Genomic DNA, 19,363 nt, shown 5'->3' with positions numbered 1-19,363 from the left:
CCAGCCATAAATGACCTTGCTTCAAAACAACAACAAAAAAAAAAACAACAAAAAAAAAAAATCAAACTGTACTGGATCAGCCTACAATTCTAAAAGTAAAGAACTAAACAAATTGTATCATTTGGGTTGCCCTCAAAGGAAATTATGACCCTGTTACTATTTCCAAGCTGAACAATGGCGATGAATGATTGACACATCCAATAAATGTTATGACCATTGCACCAGAATAACAGGGTTTAAATTATTCTATTAATGCAAGCAAAGGGAATTAAATCATGTACATCTACCAAAAATAAATGCACAATATGAAACGAGCTTATGTATCTTTTGAGAGACATGAATACCTAAACAATGACGAAGCATCAGACTAGCATTTACTGAATTTACATTAAAAAGTTTATTTTTAAATTTTTCTTCTTTTTTTATTTTTGTCATCAACGCTATAGTAAGCTTTACTAAAAAGATAAATCACCCTGCTAGAATCTGTCACAGTTAATGCCTTGGTAGGCAATGCACTAAAAACAACAACTGAACTAAGAAGCTTAGAGGTCTGAACAGACGGTCAAGAGTGTAAAGGTCTGTTAGCTGTTTCCTTTATTTTATATAGGGATGTATAGTAGTAAGTTATCATTTCCCCAATAAAAGAGTTGTTTAGCTATAGGTGCAGTGATTGAAGTGCATATTTGTAAAATAATTAGAAAGAGAGAGAAAAAAAGAAGGAAAGAAAGAAAGAAAGAAGGGAAGAGAAAGGGAGAGAGAGAGAGAGATTTCGCACATTGGAGGCCCTAGAGTTTCAAGCTACACCTAAAATAAATTCTTAATCCGTATTAAGTGAAAAAGTTTTAAATGGAAAATCTGAAAAGTCATTGCAACATTTCAGTACTAAGATAGGTGGCAGTCATTGAGATGAGACCCGCATAGCACAAAGGGAATATGCCCTCGGTGACATATTTGAACTCTTGAAACTTTCTGAGATTGCTGTATCTCGAAATGTCCAACACAGCGGGGCTTCTACTGAAGTATTTCCAATATCAAGTATGGTGCACATGAGAAACAATCCTTCAGTTTACGCTCCTTTCGGGTGTATTTACACAGTGGAGTTTTTGCCACCCAGCCGACAACCGCACTGCAAAAAACGCATGTGGTTTCACTGCAAATTGCCACAATTTTTGTGCTAGCTGCGGAACCGTGGCAAATCGTGGTGAAAGGGCACTGTAGGAACTGTACACCAAAATAAATCTAGCTGATGGTATTCTATTTACAGTTTTAACAGTCTCATGTCTTCCTGCACATTCTTATCTGCAGCCGATAAAATATATTCCTCTATTCAGGAGATAAATATGCGTCTGCTTCACTCAAATGGATAATATATCAGGATAATATAGCAATTCTCACTAGTAAGGTTAATCACATCTGTCAGTCAAGCTATTAGCAAAAGAGAATTGGGCTGAGTAGATGGTTATCATACAATACTGCTCTCCATGTACACTGTTTTTGTCGCTTCCACTTTAGAGACCTTTTGGCACCTAGCAAGACATTATTAGTCTGCAAACCCATGAAGTTGTTCAGCTGTGTAAGTCTCATTTTTAGAATTTCATTTGAAATGCAATTAATAGATGATCAAATTACAACTTAAGTCAGGCCTTAAAAAACAGAAAAAAATGATAATAAAAAAAGCTGTCAAAAGCTATCAACGCATTACAGGTAGTAGACAATATATAATTAAGAGGCCGATGTAGTAAAACAGATGCTTCTGTTATAAATGTAAAAAAATAAAAATAAATATGTAGAATACTTGTATTTTAAGATTACGATAAATTTGAAGCGCACTTCCAAATTACTTAAGTAAAGAATTCTGATCATCATATGTATTAATAATAAAAATAATAATTATTATTTTCCACAGTAGAAAATAATGGTAGATATCAGGCTCTCACAGTTCCCAGGCAGACACAGCATTCAGACCGCTGACAGTTCCCAGCAGTGATGGATGGTGTACCGAATCCGCAATCTGTCACTTATTTGTCAATAGGCTCAATAGTTTAATGTCTTGATTCAGGAATCTGTCTATATTTCTCTAATCCTGAAGGAGATTACCACCATTTCTCAAGTGACAAATAGTTACCAGACATAAAAATATAGCAGAATGCAGGTGAAAAGACAAACATTGACACACTACAGTGGCAGAGATTTCATTATCAGGCTGATACAAGTTCTTCTCGTAGTTTATGTGGGCTTTAGGTGTATTTGGGCTTATGCAAGAGTTGTATGGAGCCATAATACGGCATTCATAAACGTTTATGGGCCCCTAATGTACCACCGTATGGCTTGGATTTCATACAACGGCAAACAGACGTTTTTACCATTTGAATACGAATCTGCCAAAGAAAAAAAATCTTGGCATACTCCATCAGATGTCTCATTCCTGAGGTATTCTCCTCTAGAAGCATCTTCTAGGGGAGAATAGCACCGTCATACGGTACTGTACAGAGGCACCATATGGCAAGACACAAGAGTGTCTACATATCCATAATACAGATTTGCAGGGACATAGTTTGCCTCCATACAGGGATAACCTTGTTTAGGTTGCCTGCAACTATTTATTTTAATGGTGCCTATTTTAAAGGGAGTCTGTTAAAGGAACACTATGAGCAAAACTGGTACACTATGTCATGTCCCGCGAATAGCCTTAAGGTGCAGGACACAGGGATTCAAAAACACCAAAAATAAAATCCCTGTGTCACACACCACCCCCTCAGACCTTGCCTTAACACAGTATATCAGTCTTGCCCGCAGTGTTACTTTAATGTTATAGTCCACACATCATTCCATCATTTTTTTTGTACCCAGTCCCAGTTTGGGGGGGAAAAAAAAAAATCTATTTGAAAAAACTGTGTAAAAAAAATAATCTATGTGTAAACAAGTTCTAAAGGTATTTTTTCCATGCCTGAATTCTTCCAATTTTTATCTTTCATGGAGAATGGAGTCATCTTAGTGTGAGTCACTGCTGTGACAGTATTAAACATGCTAGATCTGTGATCGCAGACCTCTGCAGGTAAATGTGATTACATAAAAGCCTTTTATAAAAGCTGTGACAGATCCATGAAAAAAACAGCACAGTCTGTATAATCTAAACAAAGTGATCTAACAAAATGATGACAGTACAGAATAATTATACTGTCATTACACCTAAAGAGCTTAGCTAAAGATACAAAATGTTCTCCAATTCTGTACTCTAGGTACCGGGCCCAAGATCTGGAGGACTATACTTTCTATACTTCCAAACAGTTAGCAAAAGTGTTAACACCAAAGCTACTATGGAAGCATTGCTGCCGCTAAAGGTGGCCATATAACTTCAATAGATGTCAGAAAAATGCTTGTTTGGTCAACAGCTACTCCTCCTATCCTCCCGATACAAACGTAGGTACGGATCGGTGGGGGTACATGTGTTTTCAATGGGAAAAGGGAAATAAGCCGCTGCAACCTAAAATTCAACATGCCCGATACATTTTTTCCTCGACACCTGCCGAACGAACGTCCGTTAAACATTTAGTACATATTAGATGGTCAGTAGTTTCTGACTAAATCAGCTGACATTAGTCTAATGTGTATAGCCACCTTTAGGCTCTGCTCACATCTGCATTTTGGTTTGTGTTTATACCGAAAGCCACAATGCTGTGATGGATTCATTGGGTTTTGCCAAAGTACCCACTACTTTGATGGGGAAAAGTAGTGCTGCATGCAGCGCTATTCCTTTCTGTCAAATATTACAGAATCTGTGATACTGATGTGAACATAGCTTAACAGTACCAAGCATAGCTCAAGCTGTAGAAAAATACCGGGGCATATCATAGGTTCCACACATGCTTATCATCATGGACAACTGCAGATGGGATTGGAGGCAATCATACACAGCGGGTGTTTATCAAATTAATTCTTAGAATTAAGATTTTCAATATATAATGCAGGGAACCCACCAGGCATGTCTCGAAATGTCACCAGCTGACACTGCTGTCCTAATGCCTTAAGGCTTTTCCAGCTGATAAAGTGTACGGCGCCTGACTTGCATATGTAAGCGTGTGTAAAGTCTTAGACCCCAGATCACCAGAAATTGGACTTATAATAATCTCATGACTCAAGTCTCTACACTAGAGTAAGATAGAATACATAATGCTTTATATTCAACCAAAAGAAACAATCTGGTTAGTTATTTTCTATTCTTCTCCACATGTCTGAATGTAAAATAATGAACGTTTACTGCTATAATGCAGAGGTTCTTTCCCTTTTTATTTAAACTGTCAGTCATGCTGAAATACAAAAATTGGAGGGTGAATCACAGCCAACAATCTATTATCCTGCTCTCTAAAGTAACTGTATTAAAACCAGGCAAGCTAGCGAACATCAGCCTATTATCGACTCAATAGTATCCAATGAACCAAAATGATTATATCATCCCTGCTCTGGACATGAAGTGATCACATTTAGAAGACAAATATCAAGAGAGCACCAAAAATACGTGCCGTGATCCGCAGGTTTCTCATGAGGCATTAGTTAGATGCACAAAGCTATACTGTACCCTTAAACACCGAACTGACTCGACAGCAATAAGAAAGAATGTGGTGTGGTGAAACTGGAAGGGGATATGTGTCTCTTTTATGGTAAAGCGTCAAGGAATAAAATCACTCAGCATAGATTTTGTACAATGAAAAAAGTTTACTTTCTTTCCAGAATTGTCTATTATGACAAGTGATGCAACCCTGAAAACCTGTACTAATACGTTTCACAGATGAGAATGTGTTAGAATTGTATCCGGTCTACTTAGTTGTATCCAAATAAGATGATCACATAGTAACCCTCTACTGGGCCCACCAATGATAAGCTGTAATCTTCTGGGGAAACTGGCATCAAGTGTTCATGAAGCACTGCATAGTTCTTTAAAATGATTGGGTTTGCGTAACACATGGACGTGCCAGGTTCTCTAGAGTTAGATCTTTTTAGCCAATCTCTGCTCTGGCTAAAAGATTATGGCCTTTAAGGCCCCATACACACGACCGTAAAAAATCTCCGTAATTGCGGACCGTAATGCGCTCCGCAATTACGGACCCGCCCGGTTCTATTGGCCGCAGACACTTTTCCGTACCGCTACGGATAGGTGTTCATGCCGTAGAACCGTGCCGGGAATTATGGAGCATGTCCTACTTTTTGTTTTTTTACGTGTCGTGCTCCCATACTTTGTATGGGAGCACGGCATGAAAATGCGGCCCTCAGCCGACGGCAGCCATGATTACGGGCATGGCCGTGTGCATGAGGCCTAACTAGGGACCTCTCACTATTAACTCAGAAATGGGGTAATTGAAAATGGGTTTTCTAAAATCAGACAACCCCTTTAAAGGGAATGTGTCATTAAAAAATGACCTATTTAAATCATGTTTTTTACATTAACCCCTTCCCGACCACCCCACGTAGATTAACGGGGTGCAGCACTGGTCCTTGTGCCTGCAGCCCGTTAATCTACGTATGCTCCTAACAGAGCACACAGGCACTCCCCGCAGCTCGGCATCTCCCAGTGCGGGCTGCTACTAGCAGCCTTAGTACTGGGGGAAAACATCTGGTCAGATCACAGCTGTGATCCCCGCCGATTAACCCCTTAAATGCGGTCAATAGCGACCGCTGCATTTAAGTGGTTATAACAATATCGGCAACCCACTACGCGATTGCGGGGGCCGATTGTTGCTATGGCAACCGGAAGCCTAACAAAGGCCACCGGTCTGCCATGTATGGAAGGCGATTAGGTCCTGTTAGAGGCAGGACCTAATATGTCCACTGTCAGTTTGAAAGTGACAGGTATAATACCCTGCAATACACAAGTATTGCAGGGTATTATAACAATGATCCAACAATTGGATCTTCAAGTCCCTAGTGGGACTAAAAAAAAAAATAAAAAAAATAAAAATTTTTTTTTTTTACAAAAGTAAAAAAGTTAAATTTCAAAATAATAAAATTAAAAATTGCCCTTTTTCCCTTATAAAGAACTTTATCATTAGAAAAAAAAAACTATGCATAATTGGTATCGTTGCGTCCGTAACAGCCTGACCTATAAAAATAACATCATTTATCCCGCAAGGTGACCGACATAAGAAAAATTATTAAAAAACGATACCAGAATCACTTCAGCTCCCAAAGATTTTTAATAAATATGGTTTAAAAAGTCGCATGTACTCAAAGATGGTACCAATAAAAATGACAGTTTGTTCCGCAAAAAACAAGCCCTCACACAACTTTCTTGATGGAAAAATAAAAAAGTTGTGGCTCTTAGAATATGGCAACACAAAAACTAAATATTTTTTTTAAAACCGTGATTTTATCATGCAAACATCGTAAAACATAAAAAACCTATATACATATGGTATTGCCATAATCGCATCGACCCAAAGAATAAATTAAATATGTCATTTATAATGCACGGTGAACGCCGTACAAAAAACAAACTATAGAAGTATCCACGGCCTAATTACACTAAATTCAGCAAAAAACCTATGAGTATAAAATGATCACTATACCCCTAGATAAATTATTTTTAGGGCTGTAGTTTCCCAAATGAGGTAACTTCTGGGGGGTGTCCACTGATTTGGTCACTCAGGGGCTTTGCAAATGCGACATGACACCCGAAAACCAATCCAGCAAACTTGAGCTCCAAAAGCCAAATAGCGCTCCTTCCCTCCTGAGCCCTGCCGTGTGCCCAAACAGCCGTTTATTACCACATATGGGGTATAGCTGTAATCAGGAGAAATTGCTTTACAAATCTTGCGGTGCGTTTTCTTCTTTATTCCTTGTAAAAATTTAGACTTTCTACGTTTAATTGGAAAAAATGTTGATTTTCATTATTAGGGTATGTTCATACGCTTAACAAAAAACGTCTGAAAATACGGAGCTGTTTTCAGACAAAACAGCCTCTGATTTTCAGGCGTTTTTGAAGCTGAAAATGAAGCTTCTTTTAATTTGGAGCTTCTTTTGAAACTTCTTTTCAGGCTTCTTTTGAGGTGTTTTTTGAGGCAGTTTTCATAGCGTTCAATGGAAAATCAGCACCAAAAAACGCCTCAAGTAGTGACATGCACTTTTTATGGAGCGTCCTTTTACGCTCCGTTTTTTAAAACAGCAGCGTGAAAGGAAGCCCTGTATGAACTAAATGCTGTTTTTCCCATTGATTTCAATGGGCAGATGTTTGTAGGCATTCAGCTTCCATTTTTTCACGCATGAAAACACTGCGTGTGAACATACCCCTAACGGATGAATTACACTAAATTCAGCAAAAAACCTGTGGGGTTAAAATGCCCACTATACCCCTTGATAAAATCCTTTAGGGGTGTAGTTTGCCAAATGGTGTCTTTTTGGAGGTGTTTCCATTGTTTTGGCCCCACAAGACCTCCTCAAATCTGACATGGTACCTAAAATATATTCTAATAAAAAGGAGGCCCCAAAATCCTTTAGGTGCTCCTTTGCTTCGGAGGCCTGTGCTTCGGGCCACATGTGGGATATTTCTAAAAACTGCAGAATCTGGGTAATAAATATTGAGTTGTGTTTCTCTAGTAAAACCTTTTGTGTTACAGAAAAAAATTGATTAAAATGGATTTTTTGACAAAAAAAAGACATTTGTAAATTTCCCCTCTACTTTGCTTTAATTTCTGTGAAACACCTAAAGGGTTAAGAAACTTTCTGAACGCTGTTTTGAAAACTTTGAGGGGTGCAGTTTTTAAAATTGGGAGACTTATGGGGGTTTCTAATATATAAGCCACTTCAGAAGTTAACTGGTACCTATAAAAATAGGTTTTGGAAATTTTCTTGAGAATATGAAAAATTGCTGCTAAAGTTCTAAGCCTTGTAACGTCCTAGAAAAAAAAAGGATGTTCAAAAAATGATGCCAATCTAAAGTAGACATATGGGAAATGTTAATTAGTAACTATTTTTTGTGCTATGGCTATCTGTCTTACAAGTAGATACATTTAAACTTTTTCTCTAAAGTTTGGTGTTTTTTTTACAAACAAATACTGAATTTATTGATCAAATTTTTCCACTAACAAAGTACAATATGTCACGAGAAAACAATCTCAGAATCGCTTGGATAGGTAAAAGCATTCCCAAGTTATTACCACATTTAGTGACACGTCAGATTTTGAAAAAATCGGCTGCGTCCACAAGGGCAAAATAGGCTCAGTCCTGAAGGGGTTAAACATTTTTTGAGTGATTTTTTTTAAATTTTCTTTGTCATTATCTATATTGAAAAAGTATACTAAAATCTTGCAGTTTTCACACTGACCACTGAGCCTCATAATAGACTGACACTTCTTGTTCTGTAGAGATCACTTCCCAGCAGTCATCTCATTATCATCACAGGCAGGAATGCAAAGAATGGTAACACATCTATATAGATATATAACACGGGATTCATCGTTGACAATAGGTGATTGACACAGATTATCCTATCCCTTCCTGAACAATGACCTCTGCACAGGTCACAGAGCATGCCTAGAAAACTCTACTGTTCACAGGCTCCTATAGTCCATGTGGCTGCTATAAAGCATTTCTCTAAATGCTGTTAACCACAGCTCAGTCAAGATGGCTGCCCCCATAATCATGTACAGAAACTAAAATGTAAAAAAATCTACAATCAAAAAATAAACAGATCAGAAAAAAGGTTACTATTTAGTTTTGATTATAAATAAAAATATATGGGTTATACTTTCCCTGTAACTACAATGTAATAGTGTTGGTAACAGATATAAAGCCTGGAGTTGTAATTGTTTAGCTTAACCCCTTCAGGACAGAGCCTGTTTTGGCCTCTTGGACACAGATGATTTTTTTTAAATCTGACGTGTCACTTTATGTGGTAATAACATTGGAATGCTTTTACCTATCTAAGCGATTCTAAGATTGTTTTCTTGTGACATAATGTACTTTAGGCTAGTGAAAAAAATTTGGTCGATAAATTCAATATTTATTTGTGAAAAACATCAAATTTTAACAAAACTTTGAAAAAATTAGCATTTTTCAAAATTTAAATGTATGTACTTGTAAAACAGATAGTAATACTACACAAAATAGTTACTAGTTAACATCCCCCATATGTCTACTTTATGTTTGCATTGTTTTTTTCACGTCCTTTTATTTTTCTAGGACGTTACAGGGTTTAGAGCTTTAGCAGCAATTTCTCACATTTTCAAGAAAGTTTCAAAAGGCTATTTTTTCAGGGACCAGTTCAGTTCTGAAGTGGCTTTGAGGGCCTTATATATTAGAAAGTCCCCATAAATCACCCCATTTTGAAAAGTGCACCCCTCAAAGTATTCAAAACAGCATTCAGAAAGTATTTTAACCCTTTAGGCGTTTCACAGGAATTAAAGCAATGTAGAGGTGAAATTTACAAATTAAATTTTTTTTGCCAAAATTCATATGTAATAAAAAAAATTCTGTAACACAGAAGATTTTACCAGAGAAACGCAACTCAATATTTATTGCCCAGATTCTGCAGTTTTTAGAAAAATCCAACATATGGCCCTAGTGCGCTAATGGACTGAAGCACCAGCCTAAGAAGCAAAGGAGAACCTAGTGGATTTTGGGGCCTCCTTTAATTAGGAATATATTTTAGGCACCATGTCAGGCTTGAAGAGGTCTTGTGGTGACCAAACAGTCGAAACCCCCCAAAAGTGACCCCCATTTTGGAAACTACACCCCTCAAGGCATTTTTCTAGGGGTATAGTTAGCATTTTGACCCCACGGTTTTTTTTGCAGAATTTAGTGGAATTAGTCTGTGAAGATGAAAATCACCTTTTTTTCTGCGGAAACATAGAATTTTTTAATTTTCACAAGGAATAGAGGAAAAGCACCCCAACATTTGTAGAGCAATTTCTCCCGAGTATGGCAATACCCCATATGTGGTCATAAACTGATGTTTGGACTTACAACTGTGCTAAGAAGGGAAGGAGCGCCTTTTGGATTTTGGAGCGCAGATTTTGCTGAATTAGTTTTTAGTGCCATTTCGGGTTTGCAACGCCCTGGAGGGACCGGAACATTGACCCCATTTTGGAAACTACACCCCTCGAGGAATTTTTCTAGGGGTATAGTGAGCATTTTGACCCCACAGGTTTTTTGTAGAATTTAGTGGAATTAGGCCGTGAAAATTAATATCAACATTTTTGTCCACTAAAATGTTGAATTTTTTAATTTTCACAAGGGATAAAAGAGGAAAAGCACCCCAACATTTGTAAAGCAATTTCTCTTAAGTACGGCAATACCCCATATGTGGTCATAAATATTTTTTTTATTAGAAATTAATTAACCCTTTCAGGACTGATCCTTTTTTGCTTTTTCATTTTAGTTTTTCACACCCAGCCTTCCAAGAGCCATAACGTTTTTCTTTTTCTCCTTCAATAGAGCGGTGTGAGAGCTTACTTTTAGCGGGAAGAGTTGTTGTTTCTATTAACACTATTTAAAGTACCATAAAATGTACTGGGAAACTGAAAAAAAAATTATTTGCGGGCTGAAATTGGAAAAAACTGTGATTCCTCCATTGTTTTTTGGGTTTTGTTTTTACGTCTATCACCGTGCAGTAAACACGACAACTTTAGTTTTATTTTGCATCTCAATACGATTACAGTGATACCAAATTTATATCGTTTTTTTTTATCTTTTACTACTTTTACAAAGAAAAGACTATTTGTTGGAAAAAATAAATTGTTTTGTATCAACACATTCTGAGAGGCATAACTTTTTTATTTTTTCATCGATTGAGCGCTGTGAGGGCTTATTTTTGGCGGGACGTGCTGTAGTTTTTATTGGTACCATATGGCACAAACAACTTCTTGATCACTTTTTATTACATCTCTTTTAGAGCTAAGGTGACCAAAAAACAGCGGTTTTGGCGGTTTAAATTCTTTATTTGTTACAGCGTTCACCGTGCGCAATAAATTACATTTTATTTTATTCTGCAGGTCGGTACAATTACGGCGATACCATATGTATATCGTTTTTTTTTATGTTTTGCAGCGTTTGCACGTTAAAATTAAGTTTCTATAAAATAATTTATTTTCTGAGATACCCTATTCTGAGCCGTAACTTTTTTATTTTTTGTCAAAAAAGCTGTGGGAGGTCTTGATTTTTGAGGGACGGATTGTAGTTTTTATTGGTACTATTTTGGGGTAAATGCGACTTTTTGATCACTTTTTATTTTATATCTTGGGAGGGATGGTGACCAAAAAATAGCGATGCTGACATAGTCTTTCATTTATTTTGTTTGTAGCGTCCACCGTGCAGGAAAAAACAACATTATAGTTTCATAGTTTGAGTCGTTACGAACGCAGTGATACCATATATGTGTACTTTTTTTAACGTTTTCATTTTTTCCTATAATAAATGACTTATTATAGGTAAAAAAAAACTTTTATTTTTACACTTTTCTAAAACATTTTTATTAACTTTTTTTACTTTTTAACTTTTTACACTTTCTGTTTTTTGACCTACAGCTCTGATCGCTGCTAGAATACATTACACTACCTAGGTAGTGTAATGTATTCCAACTGTCAGTGTGACGTCACAGTCACTCTGACAGTAAGTCTACCAGGGCCAGCCAGAGGCTGGTCCTCATAGGCTTCCATACATGGCAGACCCGGAGGCCATTGTCTGGCCTCCGGATGCCATCACAAGCATCAGCAACCCCCACAATTGCATGGGGGCTGCTGATGTGCTACAAACCCCCTAAATGTGGTGATCGCAATCGAACGCCGCATTTAATGGGTTAATTGTCTAAATCAGCGGCGATGAGCCAGCTGACCTCCCGGTTCCCAATGCACACCTTGTTACCGACAAGGGAACGGCACAGTGACTTCCTGTCACTCTGACCGGAAGCCTATCAGGACCAGCCGGAGGTTGGTCCTGATGGGCTTCCGGCCATGGCAGACATGGAGGCCATTGTTTGGCTTACGTTTGCCATGCTAACTATCAGAAAACCCTGCAATTTCTGACCGGGGTCTGCCGATATGCTAGAAACCCCTAAAATGCGGCGATCACAACCGATTGCCGCATTGAAGGGGTTAATTCGCCGAAATCAGCGGCAAAGGTCCGCTGGCCAGCAAGAGTGGAGTGTCAGCTGTCGGAGACAGCTGACTTCTTGGTTTCCGGTGCACACTGTCGCCGACAGTGTGCACCGGAAACAACTCAGTAACTATATGTCCTCGAGCGGAAAGTAACCTCCCGCGACGACGTATAGTTACTGACTCGTGCGGGTAGGGTTTAATGAAGATTGCCTAGGCTGGATAAAATTGTAGCAAACCCTCAACTGTGAGAAGTATTAGGTCTGTAAGAATTTCAGCCTCTAGATTTAATGTTCCCATTAATTGACAACAAGCAGAGATCTGAAAGGGGTTTTCCCAGAATCATACGTTATCTACAGAATAGGTGACATTTTATGATCGGTGGGGGTCCCACTGATCATGAGAACGGGGTTCCTGAATACCGGTTTCTCCTCACTGCTTGACCACAGTGAAGAGGACATTGTGCTATACTTGGCTGTTTCCGTCATTCCCATAGACTTGGAATGGATCGGCAGCGCACATGCTCGACCGCCGCTCCAATCAGTGTCCTCCTCACTGCTGTCGAGCAGCAAGAAGGAACGGGGGTTCAGGACCCCTGTTCTCAAGATCAGTGGTGGTGCAAGCGGTAGGATCCCCAATAATCAGAAAATTATAACCTGTCCTCTTGATAGGTGACAGTTTCTAATTCTGGGAAAACCCCTTTAAAAATGGTAAGGAACCGAAATATAAAGCAAAAGATTGACGAAAATTAGTGCAAAGGAAAAATTTAAAGTGGTTCATAATAAACACTATCAGCTCTTTTTCTGAGACTCTGAAAAAAATCAGAGAGCAATACTTTTGCCTTGTACTAGTTTTGATAGTTCTCCTCCAATGTATATTAGGAAGTTGTATATGTTTTTATTATACAATCACCCAGCTTTATTTATAGGAAGGCTGAAAACCCTTGTAACCTAACATGCATAGATACACAATGCAGCACTATGTTTTCGATACAGTTCTCATCTACATACAGTGGTTTATTTATGTATGAATGCCATAACACTACTGTGTTTCTTCCTCACTTTTTAGGAATCCTCACTGACTTCCTCTTCCACTTTCTGTCGGCATTGACCTCATTAGCATGTCGACACCACATAGAAGCAGCTGTTAAGGACATCTATGTTGGAGAAGTCAGTCTTATACAAATAGAATTTCTCCTACATCAAAGGGATCTCATCACCACTGATCAGCAACCTCTATTGAATTGCTAAAACTGCTATGCATGAATATGCTTATGAAGCAGAGAGCTTGTTTCTATGGAATATATGCATGCTGATAAAGTCACTGGTAGGCAGAGCATAAAGGAAGATGTCAGTAGGGATTCATAAAAAGTGAAGGAGGAATAAAGTACGTGATGTTCATTTCATTGACACAAAATTGATTCTATGAAATTGAGAAGTCTCATTAGAATGCATTCACTTGACCCTAACATTGCCATGCCGAATCTTAGTTTTCATGATGCAAAAGCCTAGAATGGAAAGCAAATGCAAGACAAATATATCCAGTTTGTAAACAGCAGTATTCTATCAAATGTTTAGTGGAAGAAAGGTAATGACGACCTATTACTAGGTCATGTAAATTGAACTGGTTAACTATCCTCAATAGCACTGTTTCCCGAATTCCAGTTCGTTTTTTTCCTATAACTTCCCGTTCCAGAGATATGGTCCGCTGTTGTGTTGGCTCCCTATATGCTAATTTGCTGTAGTTAGCCAAAGGGGTAGAGCTATTTTCCCAGCCTCTTATGCTGATCAATCATTGCGAGGCAGCATAAGGGGTGTTCACGCCCTGTTCGATTAGTCTATAGAGAGCCAATACAACAGTGGGCCATATCTCTGGAACAGGGCAAGGGGGGGGCAGCACTATTCAGGTCAGTAGACCAGTTCAACTTATATGACCTAGCGACAGGTCCCTTTAACGCACATAACATGCAAGTGTCAACCAAAGCTTGACAGATTGCCAAGTTACAATACTGGTACATTTGGCAGTTAAATGTAATGTTCAGCTCACGCACATTAAAATAGTAGCAACCATGAGTAAAAACTTGAAAAAAAAAATGTTTTTGACCTTACTGGTCTTTAGTTATAGCCTTCTAAAACAAATTAGAAAACGTCTCCTCTAAATCCACGTCCAAAGTCATTAAGTAGATAGCAGATGTGAAACAAATTCCATGATTCGGCGTATAAAAAAAAAAATATATAAAGAAAAATAGCCAATGATACAAACATTATATGAGACCCTTTTTTCATTTAGACCATAAGGATAGGACGTTTTTAATACGAAGATTTAATATGTCTCAAGATTTTCAATCTGTCTCCTCCAATCACCATCTCCTCAGGATGGTGAACACTTTCTATCCTCATAAAAATAAATGTGGCGACATTCGTTGAATGTTTGTTGCGGAGAAACATTGAAGAAATTACTATCATTGGGACCATTAAGGTCAGAAACACCCGGTTCCTAATGTTTTTATGTGGATTAAATAAAAATGTAAGCTTTACTTTTTCGGTCATCTGGTTTTTCTACATTTGGCAGTTATCTACATCCCAAACTTGTGGTATGTGAACCCCAGAGGTACATGTCATGTCTCTAGTGGTATTCACACTGTACTCACGATGTGCTTTTAATAGGCATCCTACTGTATGATCATAGCCTTGGGGGTACTTTGATTTAATTTGTTTGAGTAGGGTGCACTAGACGTAGAAATGTTGAGAAACACTGGTCTGGATCAGCTATTCAATTGCCAACATGGACTAATGTTGTTTCTAGGTCTTTTGACATCTAGTGTTTTTCAACCATGCATTCTTCTAGAAAATATAATGGAGAACATTGGATAAAAGTGTTTACAATATGGGAAGCCCATTATCTTAACTAGGGAATATCTGCAGCAACTGTAATGGTTTTGATAGTATTAAAAACTAGTAAAGACACGTTTAGAAGGTTTGGTGCTACAAATGGAGCTAGTGAGGTTCAAAAGGTGATATATGTGCTTCATTTATAGTGCCCATTCCAATATATATTTTTTGGTTTTAAATGTCCTCCTATAATTTTTTCTTACTAAAATGGATTTAGTTTTCGGAACCCCTGTGCTTAATGTATTAAAAAAAAAATGGAACAAAGACAAATCTGATTTGTCACTTGTCACATTGTTCATGAATGTGAGACACTTCAGGAACTAGGTCTTAAAACTGGTGATTTCAGTAACCCTTTGGAACATGTTTCATACTCCTTGCCATATTGTTTTTTTTTGTTTTTTTTTAAATGAATGTATCAAATATATACATATTACTAATTACACCCAGATAGATAAGAAAAGTAAACCGGGCCGTCAAAAAATGGAACATGTCCTATTTTGGGTCGTTCTCCCAGCCGCACGGCTCCCATAGAAGTCTATGGGGCCGTGTAAAGAACGGCTGTCACTCGGATGTGATCCAAGTGACGGCCGTGCATTCTGCCGCTCGCTCTCTCTTCTCCTCTCACAGTGTGAAGTGCATGTGAGGAGGAGGAGGAGGGTATTTTGTTGCTCCCTGTAGGAGCTGAATCCCTAATTCCTGGCCACAGCTTCGGCCGAATCTGTGGCTGGGGATTCCGCTCCAGGAGAAATCCCTGACTTCACTGTCCATAGATAGACAGTGACGTCAGGGACTTCTGAAGCAGAATCCCCGATGCTGTGGCCGGTGATTCCGCTGCAGGCGAAGTCCCTAACTTCACTGTCCATATATGGACATTGAAGTCAGGGACTTCTCCTGGAGCGGTCCCCTACAGGAATGTATGGGGGGTGCCATCTATGGGGGGGTATCTACAGGGGGCAGTGTGTGGCATTCTCTACAGAGGGCAGTGTATGTCATTATCTACAGAGGGCAGTGTGTGGCATTCTCTACAGAGGGCATGGTGTGGCATTATCTACAGAGGGATGTGTGTGGCATAAAATTTACAAATTAAATTCATGTGTTTTTAAAACAAACAGGGAAAAAAACGAATGCAAAACAGGTCAAAATCAGCTGTTAAAAAAGGGAAACATGGCCCGGAACGGAAAGGATGCAAAACAGCCAAGAAAAACTGACCAAAACGTCCAACAATCGGAGCCTGTCATGTGAATAGAGCCTTACCTTTCATTGTAATCCTGCCTGAGATGATAATGAGATGACTGCTGAGAAGTGATCTCTACAGAACAGGAAGTGTCAGTCTATTATGAGGCTCACGATTACAGGATTATTTTTTTTATATAGGTGATATAGAAAATTAATTAAAAAAAAATAAATCACAAACATTTATCACAAAATATGTTTAACATATAAACTTGATTTAAACCAGAGGTAATTTTCTGATGACACATTAAGTGTATGTCAATTATATTTTTTTTTAAATGAAATAACCAGCAGGCAGATTTTTTTTTCAATTATGGAAACTATAAGATGCCCTAATATAGTATATGAACTGAATGACGCTTGACACGTGACTCTACAAGCTTACGAGAGATGCGAACAGTAATAACAATTTTCAAACAGGGGGCATGGCAAAGCAGTCACTATATGCTGACATAGAATTGCATGCAAAAGTTTGGGCGGCCCTTACCAAAGTCAACAAAGCTGGGACAAAGGTTATTTTGACAAAGGGCGCCCAAACACACAACTCTATGTAAGGGGACACACAGTACATACAACAGTTTTTCCAACAAAATGTTAGCTATTATTTTACAAGAGAGTAATCCTATCTTATAGACTTTGTTCCAGTTAAGGGTGTGATAAATGTATGAAGAATCATACATGTTCACATATATTTTGAAGATTCAGCGGCATCAATTTTAATAACAACTACAGAAATATCATCCAAAATAAATATGTTGTGTAGAACTTGCATTCTATAATTCTACAATTTCTTTAAGAAAATCTTTATAAAAACACAAGAAAAAAAAATTGATTACCCCACTGTTCGTTCTTGGATCACTGGCTTCTGGAAGAACCTATGAGAAAAGAAAAACAAAAAGATAAATGATTTGAAAGGCTAGACAAAGCTATAAACTTCAGTGCTTTTATTATTGCTGTATAGCTTACTATTACATTATTGATTTCCTCCTGCGATAGGAGTGCAACTATCCATTTCAGTTCTGTCCCCAAAAGAATTATGACCACATGAATTAAACTATCAGAATCTGTTCTAATTGGTACCCGATGCGTTCTTCTAGTCATTCTGTGCTAAAATCAGCAGTCTTCCCAAAACATGCTCCTCTGCCTTTTTCTGCAGCAGGAGAAGCAAAAATCAATAGCACTGTAAAATGGATGAGAATGAATAGTTCATTAGGAGTGAATTACCCAGCTTCCCCCAGCAGTTACAGCGAGTCACAAAGGGGCATCCCGGTGCTGCTACTGTCCATATTATCAAAATAAATGCTTGTATAAAGACTTAAGTCGAGGGTACGCTATGATCCATTTGCCGCAGCTCATTAAAAATAGAAGTTTCCATTCACATTACTTTATTTTATGCAAACATTCACTTCGCACATTTTCCAGGTTTCCTTATTTAGTGTTGCCTTTTCACAACTCTAATTCTTACCGGGACCGTTTTATTGTTTATATTCTAGTGTTGTTTTCTAATGTAGAACATTAAGTTCAGTCTGCATTTGACGTAGATCCGATGTGTACTGGAACCAGAGAAGGAGGCATTGAGGCACACATACATAGTCTTATATTGTGAAAAGCTCTCGGATTCCTTTTAACTCCTTGCATGCACATTCAAACAAATACATATGATCATAATATAAGCCTGTGTAATGGAATTTATATCATGTATACTTGATGGAACAATTCATAAAGTTAAATACGTAGAGTCGGGATTCCTGAAGCTCTGATATATTAAAGGTCTCATGATATGAAGTACAAATACAAACAGTACAAGAGCTTGCCAAACTAACCTTTAACAGGGTTTTCTGTTTATAAAGTATAACCGCTGTATAATAAAAAGTTATACAAATTTCTAATATAATTTGTGTTTTTTCCTCATCATGTTCGAAACCTGTTTGCAGTCAGTGTATGCAAAGATACAGAGGCTGATATTTTTATATTTATTTTTTTTTTAGAGAAAATCACTTTTAGGCCCTATTCACACTGAACCCCATGACTTTAATAGGTTCCATCGGCTTTCCATCGGGGTGTCTGTCGTCTTACCGGAAACTATAGCACAGCATGCTGCGCTATAGATTCCGGTAAATACTGCCGGAACTGTGACGGAGGCCCCTAACGGAGCATCCGACACAGATGTGAATAGCCTCTAAGCTGGGCAAAATAAGGTCCACGAGTTCACTGACCAAACCGTATGCTGTTTACCACTGCTTTGCACGTTGTTGGATCTGCAGCTTAACCAGTTCCAGATGCCGCGTGTATATACACGTCCGGCGGTCAGGGCCCTTAAGGGCCTGTTCACATCACTGTTCGCTTTCCGTTCCAGAGTTCCGTCAGAGGTTTCCGTCGGGTGAACCGCGCAACGGAAAGTGAAACCACAGCTTCCGTTTCAGTCACCATTGAGATCAATGGTGACGGAAACATCGCTAATGGTTTCCGTTCGTCACCATTCCGGCAGGTTTCCGGTTTTCACACACAAAAGATGAGGCGTTTGTAAAAGTTTGAAGAATAGACAAATTTTAAGAAACCATAGTACAAGAACGCTACTGTGGGCTCTATATGGCCCAATTCAATGATGTCAGCCTTGACACAGTGTTGGATTATAGTCAAGAAAATCTGTTACATAGGTTGAAAAAGACACAGGTTCATCAAGTTCAACCTTTCTCAATAAATTACACGTCGTTTATTGCTAGATTAACTATAACCCTCAATGGAATTTGTCAGTAAATAATTATCCAGCCTTTTTTTTTTAATGCTGGCATTGTATCTGCCATCACTACCTCCTGGGGAAGGGCATTCCATAGCTTGTCCACTCTAACTGTAAAGAACCCTTTCCTATATTGATGTCTGAAACATCTTTCTTCCACATGCAATGGGTGTCCCCTAGTCCTTTGTAGAGTCCTTGGAAGGAACAGATTATGTGCTAGTTCTCTGTATTGACCACAGATATACTTATACATGTTAATAAGATCACCTCTAAGGCATCTTTTTTCCAAGCTGAACAAGCCCAATTTCACTAGCCTTTCATTAAAAGCTACACCGCCCATCCCATTAAATAATCTAGTCGCCTGCCTTTGCACCCTATCCAGTTCCTCTCTATCCTTTTTACAATATGGTGCTGAAAATTGA

The 19,363-nt window shown here is 38.3% G+C and overlaps 1 protein-coding gene across 4 annotated transcripts in view; it reads right to left on the bottom strand.

The window, feature by feature from the left end:
- Positions 1–19,363, bottom strand: part of INPP4B (inositol polyphosphate-4-phosphatase type II B) — a 622,734-nt gene that overhangs the window by 285,822 nt on the left and 317,549 nt on the right. For all 4 annotated transcript variants that reach the window (XM_075860411.1, XM_075860409.1, XM_075860408.1 and 1 more), the window contains one exon: positions 17,041–17,079. In XM_075860411.1, the coding sequence (XP_075716526.1) occupies positions 17,041–17,079 (39 nt within the window). The remainder of the gene's footprint in view (positions 1–17,040; positions 17,080–19,363) is intronic.

This window comes from Rhinoderma darwinii, chromosome 1 (genome assembly GCF_050947455.1).
Source record: "Rhinoderma darwinii isolate aRhiDar2 chromosome 1, aRhiDar2.hap1, whole genome shotgun sequence".
Lineage (NCBI taxonomy): Eukaryota > Metazoa > Chordata > Amphibia > Anura > Rhinodermatidae > Rhinoderma > Rhinoderma darwinii.
This window is presented reverse-complemented; position numbering and strand designations above follow the sequence as displayed.